Source organism: Pipistrellus hanaki, assembly GCF_964339955.1.
Source record: "Pipistrellus hanaki genome assembly, chromosome: 12".
In the NCBI taxonomy this organism is placed as follows: domain Eukaryota; kingdom Metazoa; phylum Chordata; class Mammalia; order Chiroptera; family Vespertilionidae; genus Pipistrellus; species Pipistrellus hanaki.
This window is the reverse complement of record NC_140514.1, coordinates 8,030,761-8,054,106: the sequence shown is the minus strand read 5'-3', so window position 1 is coordinate 8,054,106 and position 23,346 is coordinate 8,030,761. Positions and strand designations below refer to the sequence as shown.

At 62.3% G+C, this 23,346-nt stretch overlaps 1 protein-coding gene across 2 annotated transcripts in view; it reads right to left on the bottom strand.

The window, feature by feature from the left end:
* The window catches only part of KLHL29 (kelch like family member 29), a 235,018-nt gene that overhangs the window by 5,635 nt on the left and 206,037 nt on the right, over nt 1-23,346 (bottom strand). For both annotated transcript variants that reach the window (XM_084900535.1, XM_084900534.1), the window contains 6 exons: nt 12,810-12,948; nt 6,617-6,819; nt 5,199-5,458; nt 3,332-3,530; nt 2,964-3,146; nt 2,596-2,776 (listed from right to left, as the gene is read on the bottom strand). In XM_084900535.1, coding sequence (XP_084756661.1) covers nt 2,596-2,776; nt 2,964-3,146; nt 3,332-3,530; nt 5,199-5,458; nt 6,617-6,819; nt 12,810-12,948 — 1,165 coding nt within the window. The remainder of the gene's footprint in view (nt 1-2,595; nt 2,777-2,963; nt 3,147-3,331; nt 3,531-5,198; nt 5,459-6,616; nt 6,820-12,809; nt 12,949-23,346) is intronic.

Below are 23,346 nucleotides of genomic sequence, written 5' to 3'. Positions count from 1 at the left end.
AAGACTCGGCTTCCGAGAGAGGCTGAGCTCCCTGAAGGCAGCAGGGCCTGGCTGAATGAGGCCCCGGCTGAAGACGAGCTAATAGGGATGCAGTGAGTGTCTCTTTGGACAGTGTCAGACGTTCAGGCGTCCGTTTTCTAAGCCAGGATGGCGGAGAGCCGAGGTGCTCCTGCAGAAGGGCCGGAGTCGGTCGGGGGCGGTGTGGCCCTCGGTGCAATGGCACAGTCCGCCCAACGCAGCTCTCCCTAGAGCCTGGGGTTCCAGGTGGCTGCTGGCCAAGCCACAGCCCTCCGTCCCCTCACACCCTGGAGGGTATGCTGATGACGTGCAATGACCATGAGGAGTGAGGCGCTCCACTCCGATCCTTTATCCAGTGACCACAGCTCTGTGATAGATGGCTATCAACTACGAGCCTCAGTGATTTATATGATGATATCGTACCTGCTCGTCTATTGTACTGTCGTTTTCATCTCTAATCACATAATCTTGCTCTAGTCCTGCGATATAATTATAATGCACCATATATTGCATTCATTATCGGTAGGAGAGCAAATTTGCACCATCAGTGCTTCCTGGGGAACAAGTGCCCTGGTACCTGTCCCTCGTACCCCCACCTTCCGGTCACCCTGTTTCTCATCGTTGCCACCATGTGCCATAGGCTCGACCTGCCCAGAGGGCTCAGCTCTGCCCCTTGGGAGTCCTGCCCCCTGCCCCTCACTTGCACTCACACCACCCAGGGGTTTTCAAGTCTGCGAACAATCCTTAGCAGGCCAGCTGGCAGACCCGGGAGGCTGACAAAGGGCACCTGCTGTCCTGGGCTGCTCCATCTCCTGGGTGCCAGGGTGTCTGGTCACTCTGTGCCCACCCCGGGAGGGGAAGCCGGGAGAGCCTGCTCCCAGGTGGGGGAGAACTGCCCCCGGGCCCAGGGGCAGTGGAATTCATCCGCCTCCTGCTGCATTTGATCCTCAAACAAATCCCCGTATTTATCAACAAGTGTAAGTTTGCAAAGTGAGTGATCAACGTCTTAGGAGATTAAAAAAAACAGCTGACAAAAGCAGGACAGGAGGACGGCTCCCGCTCAGTCTGCTCCGACCCAGACAACGTCTCCTGCTCCCTGCGCTTGTGACTGGGTGACCAGCAAGTGGGAGAGGGCTTCCGGAAGGCCTGGGCCGCGCGGTGGGCCCCGCTGAGGGCTGTCAGCGCTGGGGCTGACCCGGGGGGGCCACGGCAGGATCCGCCTCTCAGTCACACCGGGGTTCCCCGGGACCTCCCCGTCAATCTGACAGTGAAAGGCTGTCCCCGAGCCAGCGCTGGGCTCCGCTGGGGGGAGTTAAAAGCCCACGGTGAGCACGCCCGGCCCGCCGCACTCTGAAACCGTCTTCGCTGGGACATCTGTCAAAAGGGTCCGGTTAGGCCGAAACCGGTGTGGCTCAGTGGATAGAGCGTCGGCCTGCGGACTGAAGGGTCCCAGGTTCGATCCCGGTCAAGGGCATGTACCTTGGTTGCGGGCACATCCCCAGTGGGGGGTGTGCAGGAGGCAGCTGATCGATGATTCTCTCTCATCGATGTTTCTAGCTCTCAATCCCTCTCTCTTCCTCTCTGTAAAAAAAAAAATCAATAAAATATATATTTTTTTAAAAAAGGGACAAATTAGCCAGCGAGGGAAACGCACACAAGGAGGGCCCATGTGGGCAGAGGGCTGTCCCACAGGGACCTCTGCTTCCTGTGGTGCTGGTGATGTGGGCAGGGAGGTGGGCTGGGGCATGAGGGGACCTGGGGGAAGGGCTCCGGGGTCCTGGCTGTGTCCTGTGCTGGAATAGGGGCGGCTCAGCCTCTCTCCCCACTCTCTGGGGCGTCTGTTTTCCTAAAAGCAGGCCCGCCCCCAAGCCTCCGCCCACGCTGCTGCCACTCCCCAGCCTACACTGCCCCCTGTAGGTGGCCCCGGATTCAATGGCCCGTGGGAGCCGGCGGGCATGTACACGGGGTTCCGGGGCCACTGGCTTCTGTTCCCTCCGGGAGAGGTCCGGAAGACCGGCGATTACGCTTGTTGATAAATGCAGGGATTTGGTTGAGGATCAAACACACCTGTGTGCAGAGCTCCTTCCGTGCCGGAAGAGGATTTCCTGGTCTGGGCCGGAGGGAGCGGGAGAGGGGCTCCCAGGTGTGGAACCCACGCTCGGCAGGGACACGGGGGCACGGTCACTGGAATGGCACCTTTGGGCCAACAGCTCCTGGTTCCCCTAACATCCCAGCCAACCGGTCCCGGCGCGTCCTCTCCAGCTAAGCCCCACCGGTGCCTCCCCCCCCCCCCGGGGTCTCAGGTCTCCCACCGGAAGGGGCTGCGGGGACAAGAGAGTCCCATGTCAGTAACCGGCAGCTGGGGGCCTGCTACCTCCCCACCCCAGGCCTCTCCCTCTGCAGGGCATCCATGGCTCTAGTGGCTCAGGGTGGGTGCCGGGAAGGAGGAGAAGGAGGGCTTAGCTTCCGATGAATTTCAGAGGATGCCCCCCCGCCCCCCGGATGGCCGTGGCCCCTCACCTCTCCACGTGGTCCATGTTGTGGACCCCTCCCCCCGTGGCAGCCGTGGCCCCTCACCTCTCCACGTGGTCCACGTTGCCGGCCACGCCCAGGCCCCCGAGGGTGTAGATCTTCCCGTCGTAGACCAGGCTGTTGTGCCGGCAGCGGGGGACGGTCATTCTGGAGACGAGGTTCCAGTTGTCCAGCAGGGACATGTAGCACCAGACGTCGGCCAGCGTCACCCCGGACTCCATCCCACCTGCGGGGGGCGGTGCAGAGAGCAGGCGGGGCGTGAGGAGGGGCCGCGCGGGGCTCCCCAGCTCGGGGGCAGGTCCGGAGGAGGCTCTGCCTCCGGAGTCAGCACTCCCGGCCCCCGGTGTGCGGTGTGCGGGAGGGGAGGCGCCCGGGCCCCCACGCCCCTCCCCGCCGCCCGCCGCGGGCCTCACCTGAGAGGTAGATGTTGTCCCCGGCGCTCACGACGCTGAAGAACTCGCGGTCGTAGAAAGGCAGGGAGGCCAGGGGGTACCACTTGTTGTTCTGCGGGTTCCAGCAGGTGACGGCCACCAGGGAGCGCTGGGTCATCCCCACCATCTGCCGGCCCCCGACCAACACGATGACCTCGGCCACGCCTGCGGGCACGGGTGGACACGCTTGGGCCGAGGTCATCGTGTTGGTCATCCCCGACCAACACGATGACCTCGGCCACGAGGGGACACGCCCCCTCCCCCCCACCTCCACCTCCCACACCCGCAGCATCTGCACCCGGCGCCTCTCTGGGGCCCACCCGGAGCCGGGCCGCCCCGGGACACCATACCTGCGGAGAGGCGCGGCCGGGTGCGGGGCGTCTGCATCTCCTGGCGGGCGTGGGGGAGCATGTGGTAGCGTTTGGCCTCGTTGACCAGGTCCCGGCAGGCCTCGGAGGACTTGATGAGCTCCTCGTTGTCCACCACGTTGAGCAGGTAGCTGGGGTGGATGAAGGGCAGGCGCACCACGGCCAGGAGCTCGGCTGCGTACTGGCGGGGGGACACGGGGCTGTCAGACCGGGCAGGGGGCCGGCCCTGGGCGGGCACGGAGGCTGCTGCCAAGGTGGCTCAGTCTTGGGCCCCTCGAGCTTTTAGCAGAGGCCAGCTTCGGAGGACCCTAATGAAGTCAATTACAGTGTACCTACCTATAGAGTCTAAGTTTTAAAAATGTGGCTCTCCAAAGAAATGTCAATCGTTTGTACTGTTGATCTTTGGCTCTGTGGACTAATGAGTTTGCCGACCACTGACCCAGCCTCGGCAGAGAGAGAAGGAAGCCCCCAACCCCGGCCAGTTTGGCTCCGTGGATAGAGCGTCAGTCTGTGAGCTGAAAGGTCCCGGGTTTGATTCTGGTCAAGGGCAAGTACTTCGGTTGTGGGCTTGATCCCTGGCCCTAGTCACGGCTCATGTGGGAGGCAACCCATCGATGGGTCTCTCTCACATCCATGTTTTTCTCTCTGTCTCTCCCCCTCCCTTCCACTCTCTGTAAGAATCACTGGGAAAATAGCCTCCGGTGAGGACTAACAACAACAAAAAGGCAGCTCCCAGCAGCTGGGGGCGAGGAGAGGGAGGAACCCGGAGGTCTGGCCAGCTGCAGCTGACCGGGGGGGGGACTGTCCATCTGTCCCTGCAGCTCCTCACTCTCACCTCCACCCCCATCGCGGGCCTTTGCTCCACGCCGGGCTGCAGGGGGCTGAGAAGGAGGGCCCGAGCTTGAGCCTCAGAGAGGGATGCCTGGGGCAGGAGCCCAGGAGCAGGTGGGAGCGCCCAGGAGAGCTGATGGCCATCAGCTTTGGGAAGGAGATGATGATTGACAAGCTTGCCAATCACAACGGTCAGAACCTGTGTCCCCCCAACACCCACCAACAACCCCCTTCAGGGGCGTCCCTCTGCCTCAGCCTGGCGCCTGGGCCCGCCACAGAGCGGGAGCTGCAGGGCGGGAAGGAATCTGGCGGGGACTGGAGGCAGGACGGCACAGGGGTGACCGGGCATCCTGGAGGCTGGGGAGGCCTCGGTGCGGGGGGAGAGGGAGCGAGGAGGCACAGGTGGACCACAGTGTGGGCACCTGTGCGGCTAACCTGGCTCCCAGGGTCCCCCTGTGGGAGCCACAGCAGCTCCATCCGAGGGCCTCCAGCTGGGCTTTCTGGCCCCAAGACCCCGCTGGGATGTGCTTGGTGTCCTGGGACTCAGGTGCCCCTGGGACCCTGCTCCCCCCAACCCCCCTCCTGCCTGGATCCGGCCCTGACTGCCCCGGCCGCCCGCTCCCGGGGACTCACTTCCTGCATCCTGTGTGCGGCGGGTGCCTCCACCTTCCCAGGAACCAGAGCATGGGTGCTCCTCCCGCTGGTGGGAGCTCAGCAGAGCTCCGGGGGCCCTGCCTCGGGCCCACTCCTCCCTGAAGGGCCCCGACGCTGTGCCCCGGGCCCTGTGGCCTCTCGCTCAGCTTGGGTCTCCTGCCGGTGGAATGCCAGCCCTGGAGAGCCAGGGGCCTGGCTTTGCATCCCTCACCCCTCCCTTCACCTGCCTGCTGCCCCGGAAGCGGTTGCAGCATCCCTGGGGCGGAGCCTACGGACAGCCCGGCTTCTACTTCCTGCCTCCTGGCCCGGACGCCCGGATGCTCGAGCCGAGCGGGGCCGGGCCGGAAGCAGGGCCGGGCCTCACCTGTGCCCGGGACGCGGGGTCCTTCTTGATCCACTTGATGACCGTCTCGTACACCAGCTCCTCGGCCTTGGTGTTGAGGCTGTCGTTGGAGATGTAGGCGATGAAGTCGTCCTTGGCGATGCCCAGGATCTCCTCCTGGGCCGCCACCTCGGGGAAGATCTGCAGCGCGAAGGCCTTGGCCATGTGGTAGAGCTCGCTGCACTGCATGGCCTCCGCCATGGCCAGCACCCCCAGGCAGTTGCTGGCCGTCAGCTGCTTCTCTGGGGGCAAGAACACGTGGCCACTGACCGCGGGGCCCTGGGTGGGTGCCACCGGCACTCGCTGCCTGTCCCTCCGGGTCCTTCTCTGAGCCCGTGGCCGTGGGACCTGCCTCGGGCATCCAGGGCGCCCGGGAGCCCACCTCCTGTGTCCATGTCCGGGGTTTCCAGCTGCCCCGCCCCCGCGGGCTGTCCCAGGGCCTCCCTCTGCTCCTGGGGGTCCCAGCAGAAGACGGTGAGGTACGGAGCTTCCTCACCGCCTGTGGGCCACGGGGCAGGGGTGGGGCTTGCACTGGAGGCCTGTGGTGCCTCCCATGAGTGTGAAGGGCATGCCTGGGGTCACACACCCCTACTTCAGAGTCATGGGAGCAGTAGCATGCCGTCTGTGCCCACCCACCATCGCCCACAGGCCTCAGTCCACCCCACCGACCTGCAGAACCGGCTCAGCCTGGCCACTCCCCTGAGATCCCCCGAATGGTTATTCCAGCCTCCAAGTGTCTGGGTCCCAGGACACCCATACTTTTGGGAGCCCAACTCTGAGGCTGTGGCTCCTGGCCCCTCTAGATTGCTCCATTCCCCTCCCCGCTGACCTCCCTCCCCAACCCCCATGGTCTCCTGTCCCTAGGCTCAGCCCCTAGTTCTCTGGCTGCACTCCACGCTCAGGCCCTGATTCTGGTGACCCCCCTCCCCGAAGCCGGGCAGCTCCAAACCGTAGAATAAGTGTGTTCTCCGGCTGGCGGTCCCCGACACTCAGATCCCCAGCCCGGATGGCAGGTCTGCGTGTCCAAGAGACAGTCCACATAGGCCTGCGCGGCCACCTGGTACGGATGGTGCAGGTGTGACCCGCGGCAGAGGGACATGAAGTGTGTGGCTCCTCGGTCCGTGTTTAGAGGACAGGGCTGGGAGGCCTGGGCCCAGGCTCCCCATGAATGAACCATCACAGGACCCCCAGGGCCCCCTTTGCCCTCACAGAGCTGCCCGGGCCTGGGGGAGCGATGCAGAGGCCCCCTGGGTCCATGCTGGTGAGCAAAGGCCTTTGCACACCGTGACTCAAATTATCTTAAAAACCGCTCTGGGAACGCCGGCGGCACCGACAGGGGGTGCACACACAGCCCTCTCCCATCACCCCCGCTTCCCCGGGGGACGGCGCCCCCGGCTCACCCAGGAAGGACACGCAGACCCTGCAGAAGGTGTGGAACTGGAACTTGCTGGCCGCCTCCAGCAGCGTCTTGGCGTTGGCCGCGTCGATGACCAGGGAGCCCGTGTACACGAACTCCAGCAGCAGCTCCAGGACGTCCGCCTGCAGGTTGGACAGGACGAGCTCCAGCTTCTCCCGGCCGCCCTGGCCGCCGTCTTGCACCGACCTAGGCACAGAGACCAGGCGTCCTTACCCGCCAGCCCGGCCGCGGCCGCTCCGCACAGGCCTGGGCCTCCCTGCACGCCTCGGTCACGCCCTGCGCTCTCGGGGACACGCCAAGGACACGCCTGAACCTAACGGCCTCGAGCGCGGGGATCTGGAAGAGAAGAGTCTCTGACCAGAGACGCCCAGAAAGGAACAGAAAAGCCCTGCGTACCACTACTCGGCATGTCCATGCAAAAAAAGGGATGCAAATCAAAAAGCATGAGCGGAGGATGGGGACGAGGACCGGGACTGGCCTCAAAGGGAAACAATACGGTTCGGCCCTAGCGTCGCCGGCCCCGGCGTCGCCATCACGCGGCCCGCGGGCCCCGGGCCTGGCCCCGACCGCCTCTCCCTCCGGAGACCGAGGCTCCCCTGGGCTGCGCTCACAGCCCATCTGGGGCCGTCCCTCAGCACCCCGAGAGAGACCGAGGGCCCCGCGCTGGCCCGGACACTCGCTCCAACCCCACCTCCTTCCAAAAGCATATTGTTTCCTTTTAGGCACGAGGAGGAAGCCCTTCATGACATTGCTTTGGAACCGAGGACGAGACGAGACAGACGGACAGGATGGTTAGAGCTGGGGCGGGGAGGGGAGAGGGGGGGAAAACAACCAGGGACTTCCGCCACAGACAGCCAGCAGCCATGACCTGGGACCTGGCCCCGGGGCGGGGGGGGGGGCCCTCCTGCCACATGAACACGGGGTCAGAGGTCAGAGTGGCCTTGCGTGTAAAGGGGTGATGCATCGGGCTTGTGAACTGGGGGGTGGGGGTGGGGGGAGCAGGGGAGGGACACAAATATATAAATAGGTTTATATCTGGTGTCTACAGGAAGACACAACCGTGGCAAAGAGCGGCTCCTGAGGCCTGGCAGCCGCGCCCCTCGAGCCGGACCTGGAAGGAAACAGATAAGATGAAGCAGAAGTCACAGCGGAACAGGAAGAGAAATGCCCGGAGCGGCGTGTCAGGAGGCAGGTGTCTCCCAGGCGATCGGCGTGGCACCTGTCTCAGCCCACCTGGCCAGCCCCCCGTCTCACCGAGCCCAGGTCTGCGGGGCTGGGCTCAGCTGCGGTCCTAGAAAATGACCTCTCTGCCACCGCCCCCCTCCTGAGGCGGCCAGGGGCCAAGAGTCTCCTGCCTGGCCCCTTGGGTGCCCTGTGGCTGGCAGGAGGGTATGGAGCATCCAGAAAGCGAGCAGACTCGCCCCGGGAGGCCGCCTCCTGTTGGCAGGGAGCTCGGGGACCTGGGCACCATGGGGCTGTCCCTCACGGGCACAGCCGTCACCTCCCTGGCCCTCAGGCTCCTCTTCTGCGGAACAAGAGGCTGAGCTGGGTGCTAGAGTCGTGTGGGGATACCCTTCCCATGAGGCTGTTCTACCCGCAGCGCCTGAAAGAGAACTGGCCTCAGCACTGGGCTCCCAGGGCCAAGAAAACACAGAGGTGTCCGGGCAGGGCCAGGGGCAGGGCCAGGGCCAGGGGCAGCTGCTGCCTGCGGCCTGAGCAAGTGTCTAGGGCTCCTCTCCCCACAGAATGGCTCACCCTCAGGGGCCTGCAGCCCGGCAGCTGAGAGGGGAAGGCACGCCACACAGAGTCTGAGCAGAGCCCCTTCCCAAGCCCCCAGGTGGACAGTGTGTGCAGCTTCGCAAGGGACAGCCCCCTAGCCCTCTGCTGTTGGATAGATGTCCAGGCTGGGGGGACTGGGCTAAGTCTACACACAGCTCATTGAGTGATCACACGAAACCACAGAAATCCTGATCGCGCCAGGCCGTCTGGTCAACCTCTCACTCTCTGTCTCTGCTGCATCTGGCTCCCGTCCTGCACGCGCCAGTCTGGCCCGTCCTCCTCACGCCCTCGGTGCTTGTGGAGGTCACCCTGGGCCGCAGCCAGGGCCAGGCCGACCAGGCCACAGCAGGTCCGCTCACCTTCTCCCAAGGCCTCAGCCTCTGTCTCCTCCTCTGGCCAGCCCTCCTGCCTACGAGGCCTCAGCAAGGAGCTCCAGCTCCGTGACCTGCTGAGGCGGGACTTCAGAATGCATAAGCGTGTGTACACACACACACACACACACACACACACACACACACACGTTTGTACACGCACATGCACACACTGAAATGCATGTGACATGTGGTCCTGAGCACCACAAGACCCCCTGTGCAGAGGGGTGTTGAGCAGATGGAAGGTCAGTGGAGCCTGTGGCCGCAGGTGAGTGAGGGGTGTAATGGGACCAGCAGGCTTCACTTGTGGGGAGATGCTGGTCTGGCCCAGAGTCTGAGCCAGGGAGAGGGCGCGGACAGGCGGTGCCTGCTTGGCTGGGGAGCATAGGGACTGCATGGAGGCACACGGATGTCCACCATGGACAGCACCACTGTCCCTTTGGCCTAAGCTGTGGCTCTGCCCCGCCCGGCACCCGGTGGGGGGCACCCTTGGGGAGGAGGAGGCTGCTGGGCAAAGGATCTTCAGGGAGTGGCTGGAGCCCCCTGGGACCCGATGCCAACCCGGGCATTCCACTCGCCCACAGAGGGATCCTTGGGTCCTGAGGACTGGGGCAGCTCGCCCAGGCCCAGGCCCACCCCAGTGACATGGGGATGGCCTGGCTCACCTCGTTCTGCCAGCATCTGGGATGTGTAAGTCTCTCCTTCTGTTATCTGGCTTTCCGGACACACCTGTGTGTTCCACCAGGAAAGAGGCAGACTGCCACCCAAGAAGCCCCCCCTGCACCGGGGAGGGGAGGAGAGCTGACTATGGTGCTGGAGGTCTAGCGGGTGCCCCTATGTCCAGGTTCTGTGCCCCTCAGGTCCTGTCAGCTTCCCCTGGGGAGGGAGACGGACGAGAAGCCCGGAGCCTGTCCATCCATTTTCACTCCACGGGAACAGAGACTATAGAGTTCAGTGTGTCACTGCTCTGTAGCTTCGGAGGGAGCGGGCCAGCTCTCTGTCCCATTGGTATGAGGAGGAGGCATCTCTTCCCTGAGGCTGCGCATTTCCTCCCTCTGGATCGGGGAGCGTGCTGGGAAGTGCTGGCAGGGGGAGGGCACCTCTGCTGTCTCCAAAGAGGAACGGTCCCCTGTCCTCTCTGACGGGCCTGCAGCCTGTCGGGCCAGTGAGGGCAGCAGGCACTGAGCCTCCTCGTAGCCAAGGAGCCGGTGAGGGAGCCGCTCCTCCAGGGCCTGCTTGGGAAATGACTCTGACTGTAACCCCAGCACCTCATTAGGTCTATTCTGCTCAAATCATCCTCCTTCCTTCCTTCCCCAAGCCCGGGCGCTCCTCCACGGAATCCTCTGGGTCTGCCCTCTGGCCTGGATACAGGCCGGGCGTGCTTGTTACGCAGCACTGGCCTTCACATTCTGCTAAGACACAGCCATGGCTCCCTTGCCTGCAGGGCTGTCACCGGGTTGCCACGGGAACTCGCATGGGGCCACAGAGGGGTGTGGGCGAGGCCAGCAGGCTCGGCACAGGCTCTGAGCTTCCCGGTGGCCTCACTCCCGAGGACTCAGCTCCCTCGCAGGGCGGGAGGGACTGCCTGTGACTTAGGCGCCTGTCCCAGGTGGGGGTGTCCACCTCGGGGAAAATCCTGTGGCCACTTACAAGGGTTTCTAATGGGTGTGCGAGCACACTCACACACACACACACACACACACACACACACACACACATCTGTACACTCACACACACAGACTCTCTCACACACTCACACACACTCACACACACACACACACACACACACTCTCTCTCACACACACACACATCTGCACACACACACACACACGCATCTGCACATGCTCTGCATTCCTTTTTCTTGCACGCCTCTCCACAGTGCCAGCCCTGAGGTCTCACTGTCCTTCCTCACAAATAAACACGACACTCTGTGCTTCTCTGGATTCGCCTGAGCTTTGGAGTCAGACCTCTATTTGAATCCCAGATCTACCGGCTCCACAACGTCTCTGGGCCTCCGTTTCCTCACCTGTAAAACGGGGATACTCATGGCACCTGCTTCTCGGGTCAGGGGGAGGATTTCCCAGGATGACACGCGGCACCTCTACCAGCCTCCTGTGGGCTGGTCTTGCCTCCTCTGGGGAAGAAGGCGATTAGGGAGCTGCATAAGGGGAGGCAGAGGGAAAGGAGCTGCGGCAACTTCCCCAGAGGTGTGACCATGTGGAGAAGGAACATGTGGACACAGTGGGGGTCAGCCTGGGGCCTGGGGCCTGGGCCGGAGGAGAGGGGCTCTGGGCCGCTGAGCAGAAGGGGAGCTGGCCGCTGCTGGGGACAGGCTGCTCTGAGACCAGCCCTCCCTCTCTCGGTCTGAGCATCAGCTTCACAAACACAAACCTGACCGTGACACCCCCAGGCCCGAGACACAGCCCTGTGATCTGGCTCCCGCCCCGCTCACCCTCACCCCTGCACAGGCCTCATCCCCTCCTCCATCCTCACCTCGAACTCAGCATCGCAGCTGCAGGGAGTCACCTGCTGCCTGGGCCTCACGCTCGCTGCTCTCCCGGTGGTCCCGCTGTCTGCCTGGCCAATCCCATTCTTGGCTCAAAACCCACATCAGATCCCTCCCTTCCTCGTCCCCCAATCCCCTTAGAACGAGCTCCAGGCTGGGAGCCTCTGGACCTCGTCTGCATCACCTGCTCTGCCTGCCACTCAGCTTCTCCCCGCCGGACCCTGGTCTTGTCTGGGGTTCCGTGTGAGGCCAGGAGCCATCCCTGCTCGTTCCAGAATTTGCCAACAGTAGAAGCGCAAAGACCTGCCTTGGCCTGGAGAGGCCACTGTTCATGCCCCTGACCCCTGTGCTCAGACAGAGCGAACCCAGGCCGCGGGGGCGGGAGACCCGAGCTGCCCCCAAGACCGGAGGTCACCCAGAGCCTGGCCCTCCTGCTCGGCGGGGCCCGTGCGGCCGGCTGGCCAGGGCTTTGCAGCTCAGCTCTAAGTGAAAGGACACAACGGGTTGGGAAGGAGATGCCCGCCAGGGTGCCGTCCTGAAACAAAACACAGTCACTCCGGGGTTAGTGGGAAAGTCCGAACTCAGCGTTGGGAAGCAAGCAGAGGTCCTGTCCTCCCCCTCTGAGCGCAGGCCCGGAGGGCTCGGCGTCCGTCCGTCCGTCCGCCCCGGGAGGCTGCAAGGCAAGAGGAGCAGCGGTGTTAATCTGCTGAGGGGTGAGAGAGAGGAGTGTGACCCGGGGCTGGCCCCCCGCGGCTCTCCCTCACTGAGGAGCTGGGAGGTGGCCCCTGACTGCTTGGCGAGGGTATGAAGCAGACAAATTAAAAAAAAAAAAGTCAACATAATGGAGAAAGAAAAAGATGCTCATGCACCATGAAGACTCATTCGGGCAGAGGGCAGACGGGGAGGGAGCAAACGCTGAGAGAGACCGTGTGCAGGACACGCCTGGTCTGGGCTGCTCAGACAACGCCCCGGTTAGGCTCCGTGTACAAGGATGAGGACATGCAGCGCCAGCTGGGCCTTGGCTACAAGCAGAGAAGCTGCCCCATTGGGTGCCTCGTGCTCCTCAGCGGGGCGGGGCTGGCCGAGGTGCTTTTCTGGCATTAAGTTCACCATCGACACCAGTACCCGTGCTGGCCGAGGGGGGGCAGTGTGCAGCGGTCCCTTAGCGTGGGGTCTACAGTCCTCCTAATCTCAGGAAGGGCTTGTGAGCCACTGAGAACGCCAGCTCCTCCTCCTCGGGGCTGGGCAGGGGTGAGGTCTACCGCTGGCGGAGGCCCCTGGTGACCAGCACAGCTGCGTAGGGGGTGGGGGCAGGGATGGGGGGCACGGGCTGAGGGCAGTGGCTGCTCTGAGGCTGTGTGTGAGAGGGGGCGCTGGGGAGGGGGAGGGGAGGAGAGATGGCTACTGGCTCTGTGACAGGGAGTCACACTTCAGGAACCTGCAAGAGAGGGGAGGAGAAAAGCGACACAAAAGCGTCCTACAAAGGAACAGACCCGACCACAGCTGGAAGGAAGGCAAACCTTTGAATCAGGTCCTTGAAATACAAGCTGCAGGAAGCTAGAACATTTTGGTGGACTTCAAACTCTCTGCCTTCAACAACAATTTTCAGGTCTGTAAAGGCTTTCGCTCTGCGCTGCTGGTTCAATTCCTTCAACATTTCTGCAGAACAGAGAAGACAGACAGGGCCAGTTTCCCATTAAGAGCTTTTTTTTTAAACTTTAAATTAAAAGAAAAATTATATATTTTTTTCCCCCCCAAGACGTAGAGAAATAGGAAAAAAAATACTCGATACTGTTTTCTTGGCAAGACTGGCTCAAACACGGACAGTCAGGAGTCACAGACACAATGCATAGACAAGCAGCAGCCGGAGGGGCCCCAGAACCCGGGGACCACAGCTTTCAAAAGCAAATAAAACCAAACAAAAAAACAAATACAAAAAAAAATAAACAAAAATAAATAAACCAAACCCGGAGGCTGAGAGTCCGGGGAGGAGAGACCCGCCGTGGCACTGGGAACATACAGGGCACGGTATCACAGACAGGGAGGAGCTGCGTGTCCCTACGCAACAAGGCCTCCAAAGGCCAATGATGCCAAGCAAAGCGTGGCATTGCGATGGAGGATGGGCTGGGATGGCTCAAAGGAACAGAAACCACAGAACCTGCAAAAACAGCGCCCCCTGTTAGACCCTCGGCCGTGGCTGGGAGAACTTCTTGGGAAGGGGAGGGGTGAGCATGGAGGGGAGGGTGGAGGGGGGTTGTGGGGGAGTAAGCCAGGGACTGAGACTGGCCCTGCTCCCCCCTCTGGGGCCCTTCGGGGCTCCCACCCCCGCCTGGGGCTTCAGCACAGGAGGGGGTGTGTGTGTGGGGGGGACCTGGCTTGCGGCCCCAGCAGGGCCTGCCCACCCAGGTGCACACCTACCTTTGCCGAGTGTCTCGGCCCTGGGGCCGGGCTCCGAACCTGGGGCGGTCAGAGCTTCTCCCAGACCCAGCTCCGGGCTCAGAGGGGGGAAGGAGGAGAGGCTGGCCCCCACCCTGCTCACTTTCTAGAAACGCTTTTGTTGGCAAAGATTAGGGCCTCGGGGTGACGGTGTTCCCACAAGCCTCGCCTGGCCCGCCTGGCCCAGGAGCCCTGGACAGAGCCTGCCCCTGGCATCGCGGGCAGCTGGGCAGCAGAGGCCCCGGTGCCGCGTCCGGAATGACGTGGACTGTCGCCAGGCAGGTTATGTCCTTTGGCAGGTGAGTGGGAGAAGGTGGTCTGCGAAACGGAGCCCTGTCCGCTAAGCCGCTCCCACGGCCCACACCTCCAGGCTGGCTAACTCCTCGGCCCACACGGGCGGTGTTGGCTGCTGCCAAGATGCCCGCTGAGCCCAGCGCTGCCTCGGACACCGGAATGCCCCCTGGAGAAGCCCCCACGCGCCCCGAGCCTCTGGTCCTCCATCTGTGAAATGGGGGTGCAGGCTCCACTCTATTCCCAGAACCTGGTGAGGATCAGATACTCAGGGGCCCGGGGCTTGCGGTCAGCAGGCTCTTCCTGGCCTCTGGCTGCCCAAGACCATGGCAGACGGTGAGCACCCCCACGCGGGGGGACCGAGGTGTGGGGACAATGGCAAGTCACTGACCCCCGCCCCCATCCCCACATCCGGCCAGGCTGGCGTCGCAGCGGGCCACCTGCAGGGGGCGCTGCCGAGGCCTCTGGAAGGCTGCTGGCAGGTGTGCTCAGACCAGCAGCAGGGCAAGTGGAGGGCAGGGAGGGGCTGGGGGGCAGATACAGGGGAATGGCGGCCCGGGGAGGGCTGGGGATATGACGGGTGGGCAGGCAGGGCCAGGTCTCAAGAGCCTTTCGAGGGGACTCAAGTTTTACCTCTGGGCACCAGGGCGCCGCGGGGACCCGTGCAGGGAGTGACAGGGCTATAGACCTGGGCTTCAGACTCGTCACTCTGGCAGCCATGTAGGAGGCACGACAGGGAGGGACGGCTGCAGGCAAGAAGCTGGGCCTCACGGTCAGGCCTGGAGGACCTGAACTCTGCCTCCCATCGGCCACGTGACTTCGGGAAAGCGAATCAACGCCCCTGTCAGCTGCTGGCCCGCGGAGAGGCCTAAGAACACCTGGCAGGCTCATGGTGACTGCGGGTGGTGGCGATGGCGCCGTAATCCCAGTGAGGACTGATGGAGGCCTGAATTACAGGTCACAGGAGGACAGAGCAAGCTGAGCACCGAGGCTGTGGATGCTGTGGCCCTCGGAGATGGAGAGGGCGGGAAGGGAGGGGGTGCTGAGTGTGGTTTTGGGGTCAGGGTTAGGGCCTGTGGGGCAGGGGGCTGGAGGGTGCAGGAGGAGAGGCCATGCCAGGGCTGGAGGCAGGGCTGTGGGGCACCTGCGGTGTGATACACAGCCTGGGCGCAGAGAGACAGCTCGGGGCGACGGCAGGCCAGGCCGGGTGAAGGCTGGATGGCTACGCTCACACTTCCGCTTCCAAAAGCGCCACCAGCTGAATTCCCTCCCGAACCCTAAGCCAGGGGGGCGGTGCCGCCTCCGGAGTGGAGCAGCGTCAGGGGAGGAGCTCCGGGCTGGAATGCCACCGACCTGGACGCTGTTCCCATCCCAAGGTCGCCACTAATCGGCGGTGTGACCCCGGGCACGCTGCCCCGGCGTTCGGGGCCTCCGTCCCCTCCAGCACCGAGGGGACCAGCTCTGATGCCCCCGGTGTTCACACCACACCCGCCCGCCGCTCCAGCCCTGCTCAGGGAGCCGGGAACACTCAGCCGCAATCAGCCCGCCGCTCCTGCTGGGCCCGGGGCATGCTGATTGCTTGGGGAAGATTTTGCTCCCAAACCCAGGTCCCAGCCCCAGCAGCCGTGCTCCTCCTGGGGAATTCCGGGAGCATCCGGAAAGGTGCTCAGCGGTCCAGGTCACGGTGGCGGCAAGCGCCATTTGCTCCCAGGATGCAGGAGCCTGGACTGGATAGCCGGATACTCAGCTCCGGAAGAATGCCTCCATTTGGGGAAGTGCTCACCAGGGGATTCCTCCTCCCAGCGGGCCCCGCGCGCATTCCCAGCACCGATCAGCCGGTCTGTGCTCATGGCCGCCGGCCCAGTGCCCGGCGGGGAGCCGGCGTTCTGGGGCACCGCGACCTGGTTTCTACAGGAGGGAGCCAGCGCCAGCTCTGGGCACAGCTGCCCTCCTGCCCACCCCCTGTCTCCACAGAGGACAACCCCATAATGCCTGCGGGGTTTGGGGGGGCTGTGGGCTCCTGGGATGCCTCCCAGCCACTGTGCCCAGGGGGTGTGGTCTGCAGGCCTGGGCGGAGCCTGGCCAGAGCTGGGGCATCGGAGTGCACTCTGCCAGCACCCAGCACTTAGCACCCAGCACCCAGCACCCAGCAGCCATAGAATCCGCTGTGGAATGGGATGTGCTCCACATAGCAAACCAGCCATCAGCCTCTGCTTCACCCCCTCCTCCACCCACCCTCCTCCACTCCAGGGCGGCCCTTCTCTCCCCCTGAAGCCTCCCCAGGCAGGGCCCCTCCAGTCCCTCACTTATCGCCCTGCCCCTCTGCCCAGGTCTGTCTGCCTCCCGTCTTCTCTGGCCAATCAGCACGTGTACTTCAGCACCCCTTACGGCTGTTCCATCCCCGATCCTCCGCCCTCCTGGGCAGGCTCCCCAGCACCCTGTGCTCGCCGATAGAGCATCCTATGTGCTGCAATGATCTATTTACATGCCTCCTACATGGCATGGTATTTTCTTCATATATAATATATATATATATATATATATATATATATATATATATATATATATATATAATATTTTATTGATTTTTTACAGAGAGGAAGAGAGAGGGATAGAGAGTTAGAAACATCAATGAGAGAGAAACATTGATCAACTGCCTCCTGCACATCTCCTACTGGGGATGTGCCCACAACCAAGGTACATGCCCTTGATTGGAATTAAACCTGGGACCCTTGAGTTCGCAGGCCAACGCTCTATCCACTGAGCCAAACCAGTTAGGGCTTTTCTTTATTTTTTTTTTATCTTCAACATGTAGCACAGGGTCTAATTATACACACACGCGCGCGCGCGCGCGTGCACACACACACACACACTGTATGTGACAGATTGCAAACATTCTTTGCAGCCTCCCCCAGCAAGGGCTGGTCCACCTCCCCACCCTATGAGTTTTGACGGGCTCCGTGACTGGTTTCGGACCATAGACGAGGTGCGTGGGTGCGAGCCATGGCCTCAAAGGGCTTTGCTCGCTTTGGCTCGTCCTCTTGGAACCCCGGCCACCACCACTCTCTAAACAGGTCTGGGCTGGTCTGCTGGGCGCAGAGAGACCTCCTGGAGCAGAGCTGAGCCAGCCCTCCCCACCGCCAAGCACCAGCAGAGCCCGACCCAAACAGCAGACCAGATCCTCACCTAAATTCGTGGCTGTTGCTTTAAGCCACTAAGTCTTGGAGCTGTCAGCTAAGCACCAGAGCCAGCTGCAGGGGGAGCAGGGATAACTGGGCTCCAGTGCCCAGAGAGCTTTCTCCTTCGCTGGTCCCATGTGAAGCTAATTATTATTATTATTTATTCATTTTTATTATTATTCTTAAATTGCGACACAGTTTACCATCGTGGCCATTTTTGTGTGTACATGTAGTTCAGTAGTGTTGCGTACATGTCCACTGTTGTGCAACCGATTTTCAGAAGTATTTTTATCTTGCAAAACTGAAACTCTGTACCTATCAACCCTCCCCTGCCCCCCCTCCCCCCCCCCGTCCCCCTCTCACCCCAGTCGCTGGTGGCCACCATTCTGCTCTCTGTGTCTATGAATTCAACCACTCTAGGCGCCTTGTCACCTATGTGGGGTCGTACAGTATCTGTCTTCTTGGAACTGGCTTATTTCACGGAGCACAGTGTCCTCAAGGCTCGCCCATGTTGTAGCATGCATCAAAAGCTCCGTCCTTTTCAAAGCTGAATATTATCCCATTGCATGTATGTATCACATTTTGTTTATCTACTCATCTGCTTTTGGCTAATTCTTCACACCAGTTCCGGACAGCTCTGCTCACCCCGTCCAAAGCCCTGTGGTAAGTGGGGAGGGTAAACAAGCTCCTTGGACCCAGCAGCTAGAGGCATCGGAGGGAAAGGGGGTGCTGGTGGGGGTCGGGGCGGGGGCAGGGGTCCGGGTCTAGACTGGAAGCTCTGTTCAGAGGCCACAAACTGCACAGATGAAGGTGCAGCCAAACTTGTGCATATTTTTTCACCAAACGACACAAGTGATTTGTCAGAGACTAATGGGTTCTTTGCAGTCGGGCTGGAAGGGCTGTCGGAGGCGGTAATAAAGAGGAAGCGATGTCAAATATTAAAAGGCCACGAATTCCAGCGGCTCCGCGGCGAAGTCCATTAAATCAGAGCCCCGAGAACGGTGGTGTGGCCACATGGTTTTTCCCCAGAGCTCAAGCCAGGGCCCGGCCAGGTGATGAATGCTCCCGATTCCATGGGTGCTTATGACACACACGTGATAAAAGACCGGAAGAAATTATAAACTCAGAGCGGCGGTGAGATATACTGAGAGAGCCCAGCGAGGGCCGTGTCACGCGCGCCCGGGGGATAATTCATCGGCAGCGGCGGAGCTCGCCGCCTGCAGACACCGGGGACAAATGGTGGCTCTGCACAAACACAGCCTCCTGCGGCGGCTGCTCAGCGGGGACCTGGCGGCTGGGAGCACTCAGAGAGCAGACAGGCCCAAGCCTCCTCCTCCTCCCCCTCCCCTTCCCCTTCCTCACTCCTTCCCTTCCCCCTCCTTTTCCTTCTCCCCCTCCCCCCTTCTCCTCTTTCCCCTCCCCTTCCTCCCCTTCTCTTCTCCCTCCTCCCCCCTCCTCCTCCCCTTCCTCCTCCTCTCCCTCCTCCCCCCCCCTCCTCCTTCTCACAATGCCCTGAGTCTCCATGAAGCTGTATCCTGCCTCCAGTACCTTTACACATATTGCTTCTTTCCATGGGAGGGTGGGCCCTTGCAAGGTGGTGGGTGGTTCTTGGCCGGAGGGATTAGACTCAAGAAGCCAGGAGAGAGTTGGGTGGTGGGAGGGACACACACACACACACACACACACACACACACACACACACACAAAATCACGTTCAGCACCTCGGAGAGCTCCCAGTGCCCAGGTGCCTGGGCAGAAAGCAGGGAGGGCTCTGGAGAAGTTAGGCAGGGGTCCTCAAACTTTTTAAAGTGGGGGCCAGATCACAGTCCCTCGGAGAGCTGGAGGGCCAGACTATATGAACTACTAATTCCTACTGTAACACCTTGGCTGCGCTCACTGCCCAAAAAACCTGGCGGGCAGGATCAGACTCCCCTGGGGGCTGCATGTGGCCCGCGGGCCGTAGTTTGAAGACCCCTGAGTTTGAGGTTCGGGGTGCCCTGGAGAGGCATCGAGCCCACAGCTGAACGGAGCTGAGGAGCTGAGGGGTGGATCCCCTCTCAGAGGCACACTCTGAGACCCCAAGCTCTGGGAACTGGAGGCAGCGTGTGTCTGTCTGGCCCATTCGCTTACGCATTCAACGGGCCTCTGTCTGCTGTGTGGGGCCCTGGGTGGGGTTCGGGGGCACGTGAGTGGAGATGGCCACAGGACTGGGGAACTCATGGTACGATGGGGGAGACACTGGCGGTGATACCGAGCGAGGAGAGGTGTACTGGGCAGGCAGTGGGCAGAGGCGTGCAGGGGCACGGTGGGCGCTGCTCAGTGGGGCTCAGGGAGGCTTGGGGGGGGCGTGCGTGGTTTAGGGAACACACAGAAGATAAGTAGGAGCTCACCAGGGGGGCTGGAGGTGTGAACAACAGGGGTGTGTGTATGTTGGTGTGTGTAAGTGTGTGGGTATGAATGTCCGCTGCGTGTGAGCATGTATGATGCCTGTGTACTAGGGTATGCATGGTGTGGGAGTGAGCAACCAGGAGAGGAGAAGCCACAGAGAAAGGCAGGCCCGTATCCGATTGTGAAAGAAACACACCCGCCCGAGGTTTCCATCCCACAGGAGACTGGGGGCCGCCGGTATGGAGAGAGGGAGGGTCAGGCCTGTCTCTGACACTCAAAGAGGCCGCTCAGAATCAACTCGTCTCTCTCATGTTTCTCTCCCCGCCCACCCCCCATACTCCTTCCCCCTTCTCCTGCGCCGCTCTCTGCTGTCCAACCGTTCCGTGCCCCTTCTCTGAGCCTCCGGGCACCACGTCAGGCGTGTGCACGGCATAAGGCTCCGGGCTGAGCGCTGGGGAGGGGAGGGGCTGCAGAGGAGAGGGCGGCATAGCCGAGCAATAAATCAATAGCTTCAGAGGATTTGTAAGAATTAGTGAACCGGAGCTGGGCGTACAATCAGTTCAGTTACCCAGGTAGAGAGGGAAGTGAGATGGAAATCCCAGATGCCGCGCTAACGGCAGCTCAGAGCGCTGCAGATCCCTTCGCAGGAGAGACGCACAGCCGGAGGATGGGGTGAGGGGGAGGAGCCATCCTGAGGGCCTGCGTGTGTGTGCGCGTGTGCGTGTGCGCGTGTGCGTGTGTGTGCGTGTGTGCGTGTGTGTGCGCGTGTGTGCGTGCGTGTGTGTGCGTGCGTGTGTACGTGTGTGTGCGCGTGTGTGCGCGTGTGTGTGCGTGTGTATGTGTGTGTTGTGTGTGTGTGTACGTGTGTGTGTTGTGTGTGCGCGTGTGTACGTGTGTGTGTACGTGTGTGTGCGCGTGTGTACGTGTGTGTGTGCGTGTGTACGTGTGTGTGTGCGTGTGTACGTGTGTGTGCGCGTGTGCACGTGTGTGTGTTGTGTGTGTGCGTGTGTACGTGTGTGTTGTGTGTGTGCGTGTGTACGTGTGTGTTGTGTGTGTGCGTGTGTGCGCGTGTGTGTGCGTGTGTGTACGTGTGTGTGTTGTGTGTGTGCGTGTGTACGTGTGTGTGTGTGCGTGTGTACGTGTGTGTGTGCGTGTGTACGTGTGTGTGCGTGTGTACGTGTGTGTGTGTGCGTGTGTACGTGTGTGTGTACGTGTGTGTGTTGTGTGTGTGTGTGCGTGTGTACGTGTGTGTGCGTGTGTGCGTGTGTGTGCGTGTGTACGTGTGTGTGTGTGTGTGCGTGTGTGTGTGTGTGTGTTTGTGTCGGGGGGGGGGTAGGTACCCTCTCTGTTTCATTTGTACCCTCTACAGTCTCTTGGATGGGGGTGTCTCTCAGGCTGTTTGCTCTGAGTTCCTGTCTGTGCCCACCCCTCCTGCCAGGCCCGGCCTGGGTCAGGACTGGGACAACACATTACCTCCTGCCATCCCCGAAAGCCTGGGCATAGCTTTAGATGTTCGTATTGCAAGTGGCCCTTAATCACGCAAGTAATTGCCATGCTTATCCTAGGAAGATTAGAAAATCCTGACGAGGAAAAAAGAAAGAGGGAGCCACCTGCGAGGTCAGAGGGGAAGGTCTGCCTTACAGGGTCAGCCGGGGCCTAGGCACCCCACCCAGGAAGGAATCATGGCACCAGGGAGGAGCTACACCCTCACCCGCCAGCCACCATGTCCTGCCAGCTGCCCGCCCCACGCTGGTCCTCACAGTCTAACCCGGGACGGAGCTCAGCAGCCCGTGGAGGAGGCACCCCGCCCCCGCCCCAGGCCGTCCCCGAGGGTCACAGGTGGGCTCTCCTGACACCTTCCCTCCCATCCCCCTCCGCCTCCGCCTCCTGCCTTCCAGCCAGGCCTCTCCCCGCCAATCCCCCCCTGCTCCCTGCTCGATGTGGGGTCTTGGCTGGCTGAGCCCTGTCTCAGATATGCCACCTACAGCCTCTGGTACCCACAGGAGGGTCCCGGGTGGCCCTCGGTGCTGGGACCCCAGTAGTAACCTATGGTCTGGGGCCTGACGCAGGAGGGGCAGGCCTGCTGGGCACATGGGCCGTGCTCCCTGGCCTCACGGACCGGGGACCTGTCATGATACCCCTCTCCGCCCAGCCACTTCCCCATGCTGACTCAGCCTGACAGCCTGTTTTTCTGGGGAAGCCGAACCCATGAGGCTCTGTAATAAAGCCGGGCACTGTTTTCACAAACTCTCAATGGAAGAAATTACCCGAGAGGAGCCGGGGTGCACGGGCGGGGCCGGGCCTGCATCCAGGCTGCAGCCCGGGGTTGTGGGGCCCCTCTGCTCAGGTGGACCCTGCGGCCACCTGCCACGGTGCCCAGAGGCTGACGGAGGGCGGGCCCGTGGGGCGGCTCCATCCCCTGCGTGGACACCCACTCCGGCCGGGCCTGCACAGTCGCCCTACACGCTCTCCACCAGCTCCCGCTCTCTGCCCGCTCCGGCTCTCCGCCCGCTCCGGCTCTCTGGGCCTGATGTGCGATTAGACACTCCCTGGGGGACAATTACTCCGAAGGGAACTGAGGGGGGTGGGGTGAGCGTGGAGGGCAGCACCCAGGCTGCGCTTTGCACCACAGGCTGTTCCCTTCGTTTGGAAAATGCTCCTCTTCCTCATCCACTGCCCCTGCCTCACCCCCTCTCTAGTCCCACCTGCCGGGCCCTGGGCCTGTGGCTTGCTCCAGGGCAGGGCCCCAGCGCCAAGCACCAGGGGAGAAGGAGGGTGCTGCCAATGGAGGGAATGGCTTTGACCAAAGAGGACAAGGAATCACAGAGCTCCTCGGGACTCGGTGTGGAGACACTGTGCCCTGGCCACGGGGGTGCGCCTGGCCCACCGGGCTGCTGTCCCCTGTGCCCGCACAGACTCTGACGGACAGGCATGCTCAGCTCCAGCCACAGCCTCCAGCGGGGCCGAGAGCGGGGAGGCACTGCTGGGCCTGGCCCAGGAGCCGTCTCTGCCGCCGTGGGCTGGGCCTTGCGCCCGGCCCTGCCTCGGAGGTGAAGGACGGTGCCCGTTTGGTGCCAGCGTCCTTCTGGGAGACAAAGCCAGCACCAGGCTCCCAGAGCTCCTACAGACCGACTGCGGGCCCAGGAAGCCTCTCTCTGGGGTGAATATTGTCTCTGGCGGGTGGGGGCGAGGGGACCTCAATGGATGGGGGGCCTGGCTGGGTAGCTGCAGCCCCACCCCCAGAGGACTGCCACCAGGCCCTGCGGAGGGCCGGGGAGAAGGCTCTCCCAGCACAGCTGGCCTGGGGCTTCGGAGCGTCTGCAAACCAAGCCATGGGCCTCCCCAAGACCCCAGGCATGACCCCAGGGGTCCCAGCAAAGGAGGATCCCGAAAGGAAGGGACAGGGCCCCCTGGGCTCCCTCTGCAGGTCCTTAAAGCAACACTCCTCCCCTTTCCCCGCCCCTGCAGGCCCATGTCCCGGGAGCCTGTGCCCTGTTAGCAAACCGGTGCCACCTGCCCTGCGCGGCACCAGTGAGTGTGACCAGCTGTGCAGGGGGGAGCCAGGAGCTGCCCATCGCTGGGGTAGGGCCCGGGGAGCGGGGAGGACTGGACGCGGTCACTGCTCAGAAAGGCTCTCAGAAGCAGAGCCTGGTTCTGACCGGTCTCTGTACCTCCGGGCCGGGCACGGCTTCTGGCCCCGAGCAGGTAGCAGGTAACGTTCCCGGACCTCCAGCCTCTCCTCCCGGGCAGCACCCGCCGGGGA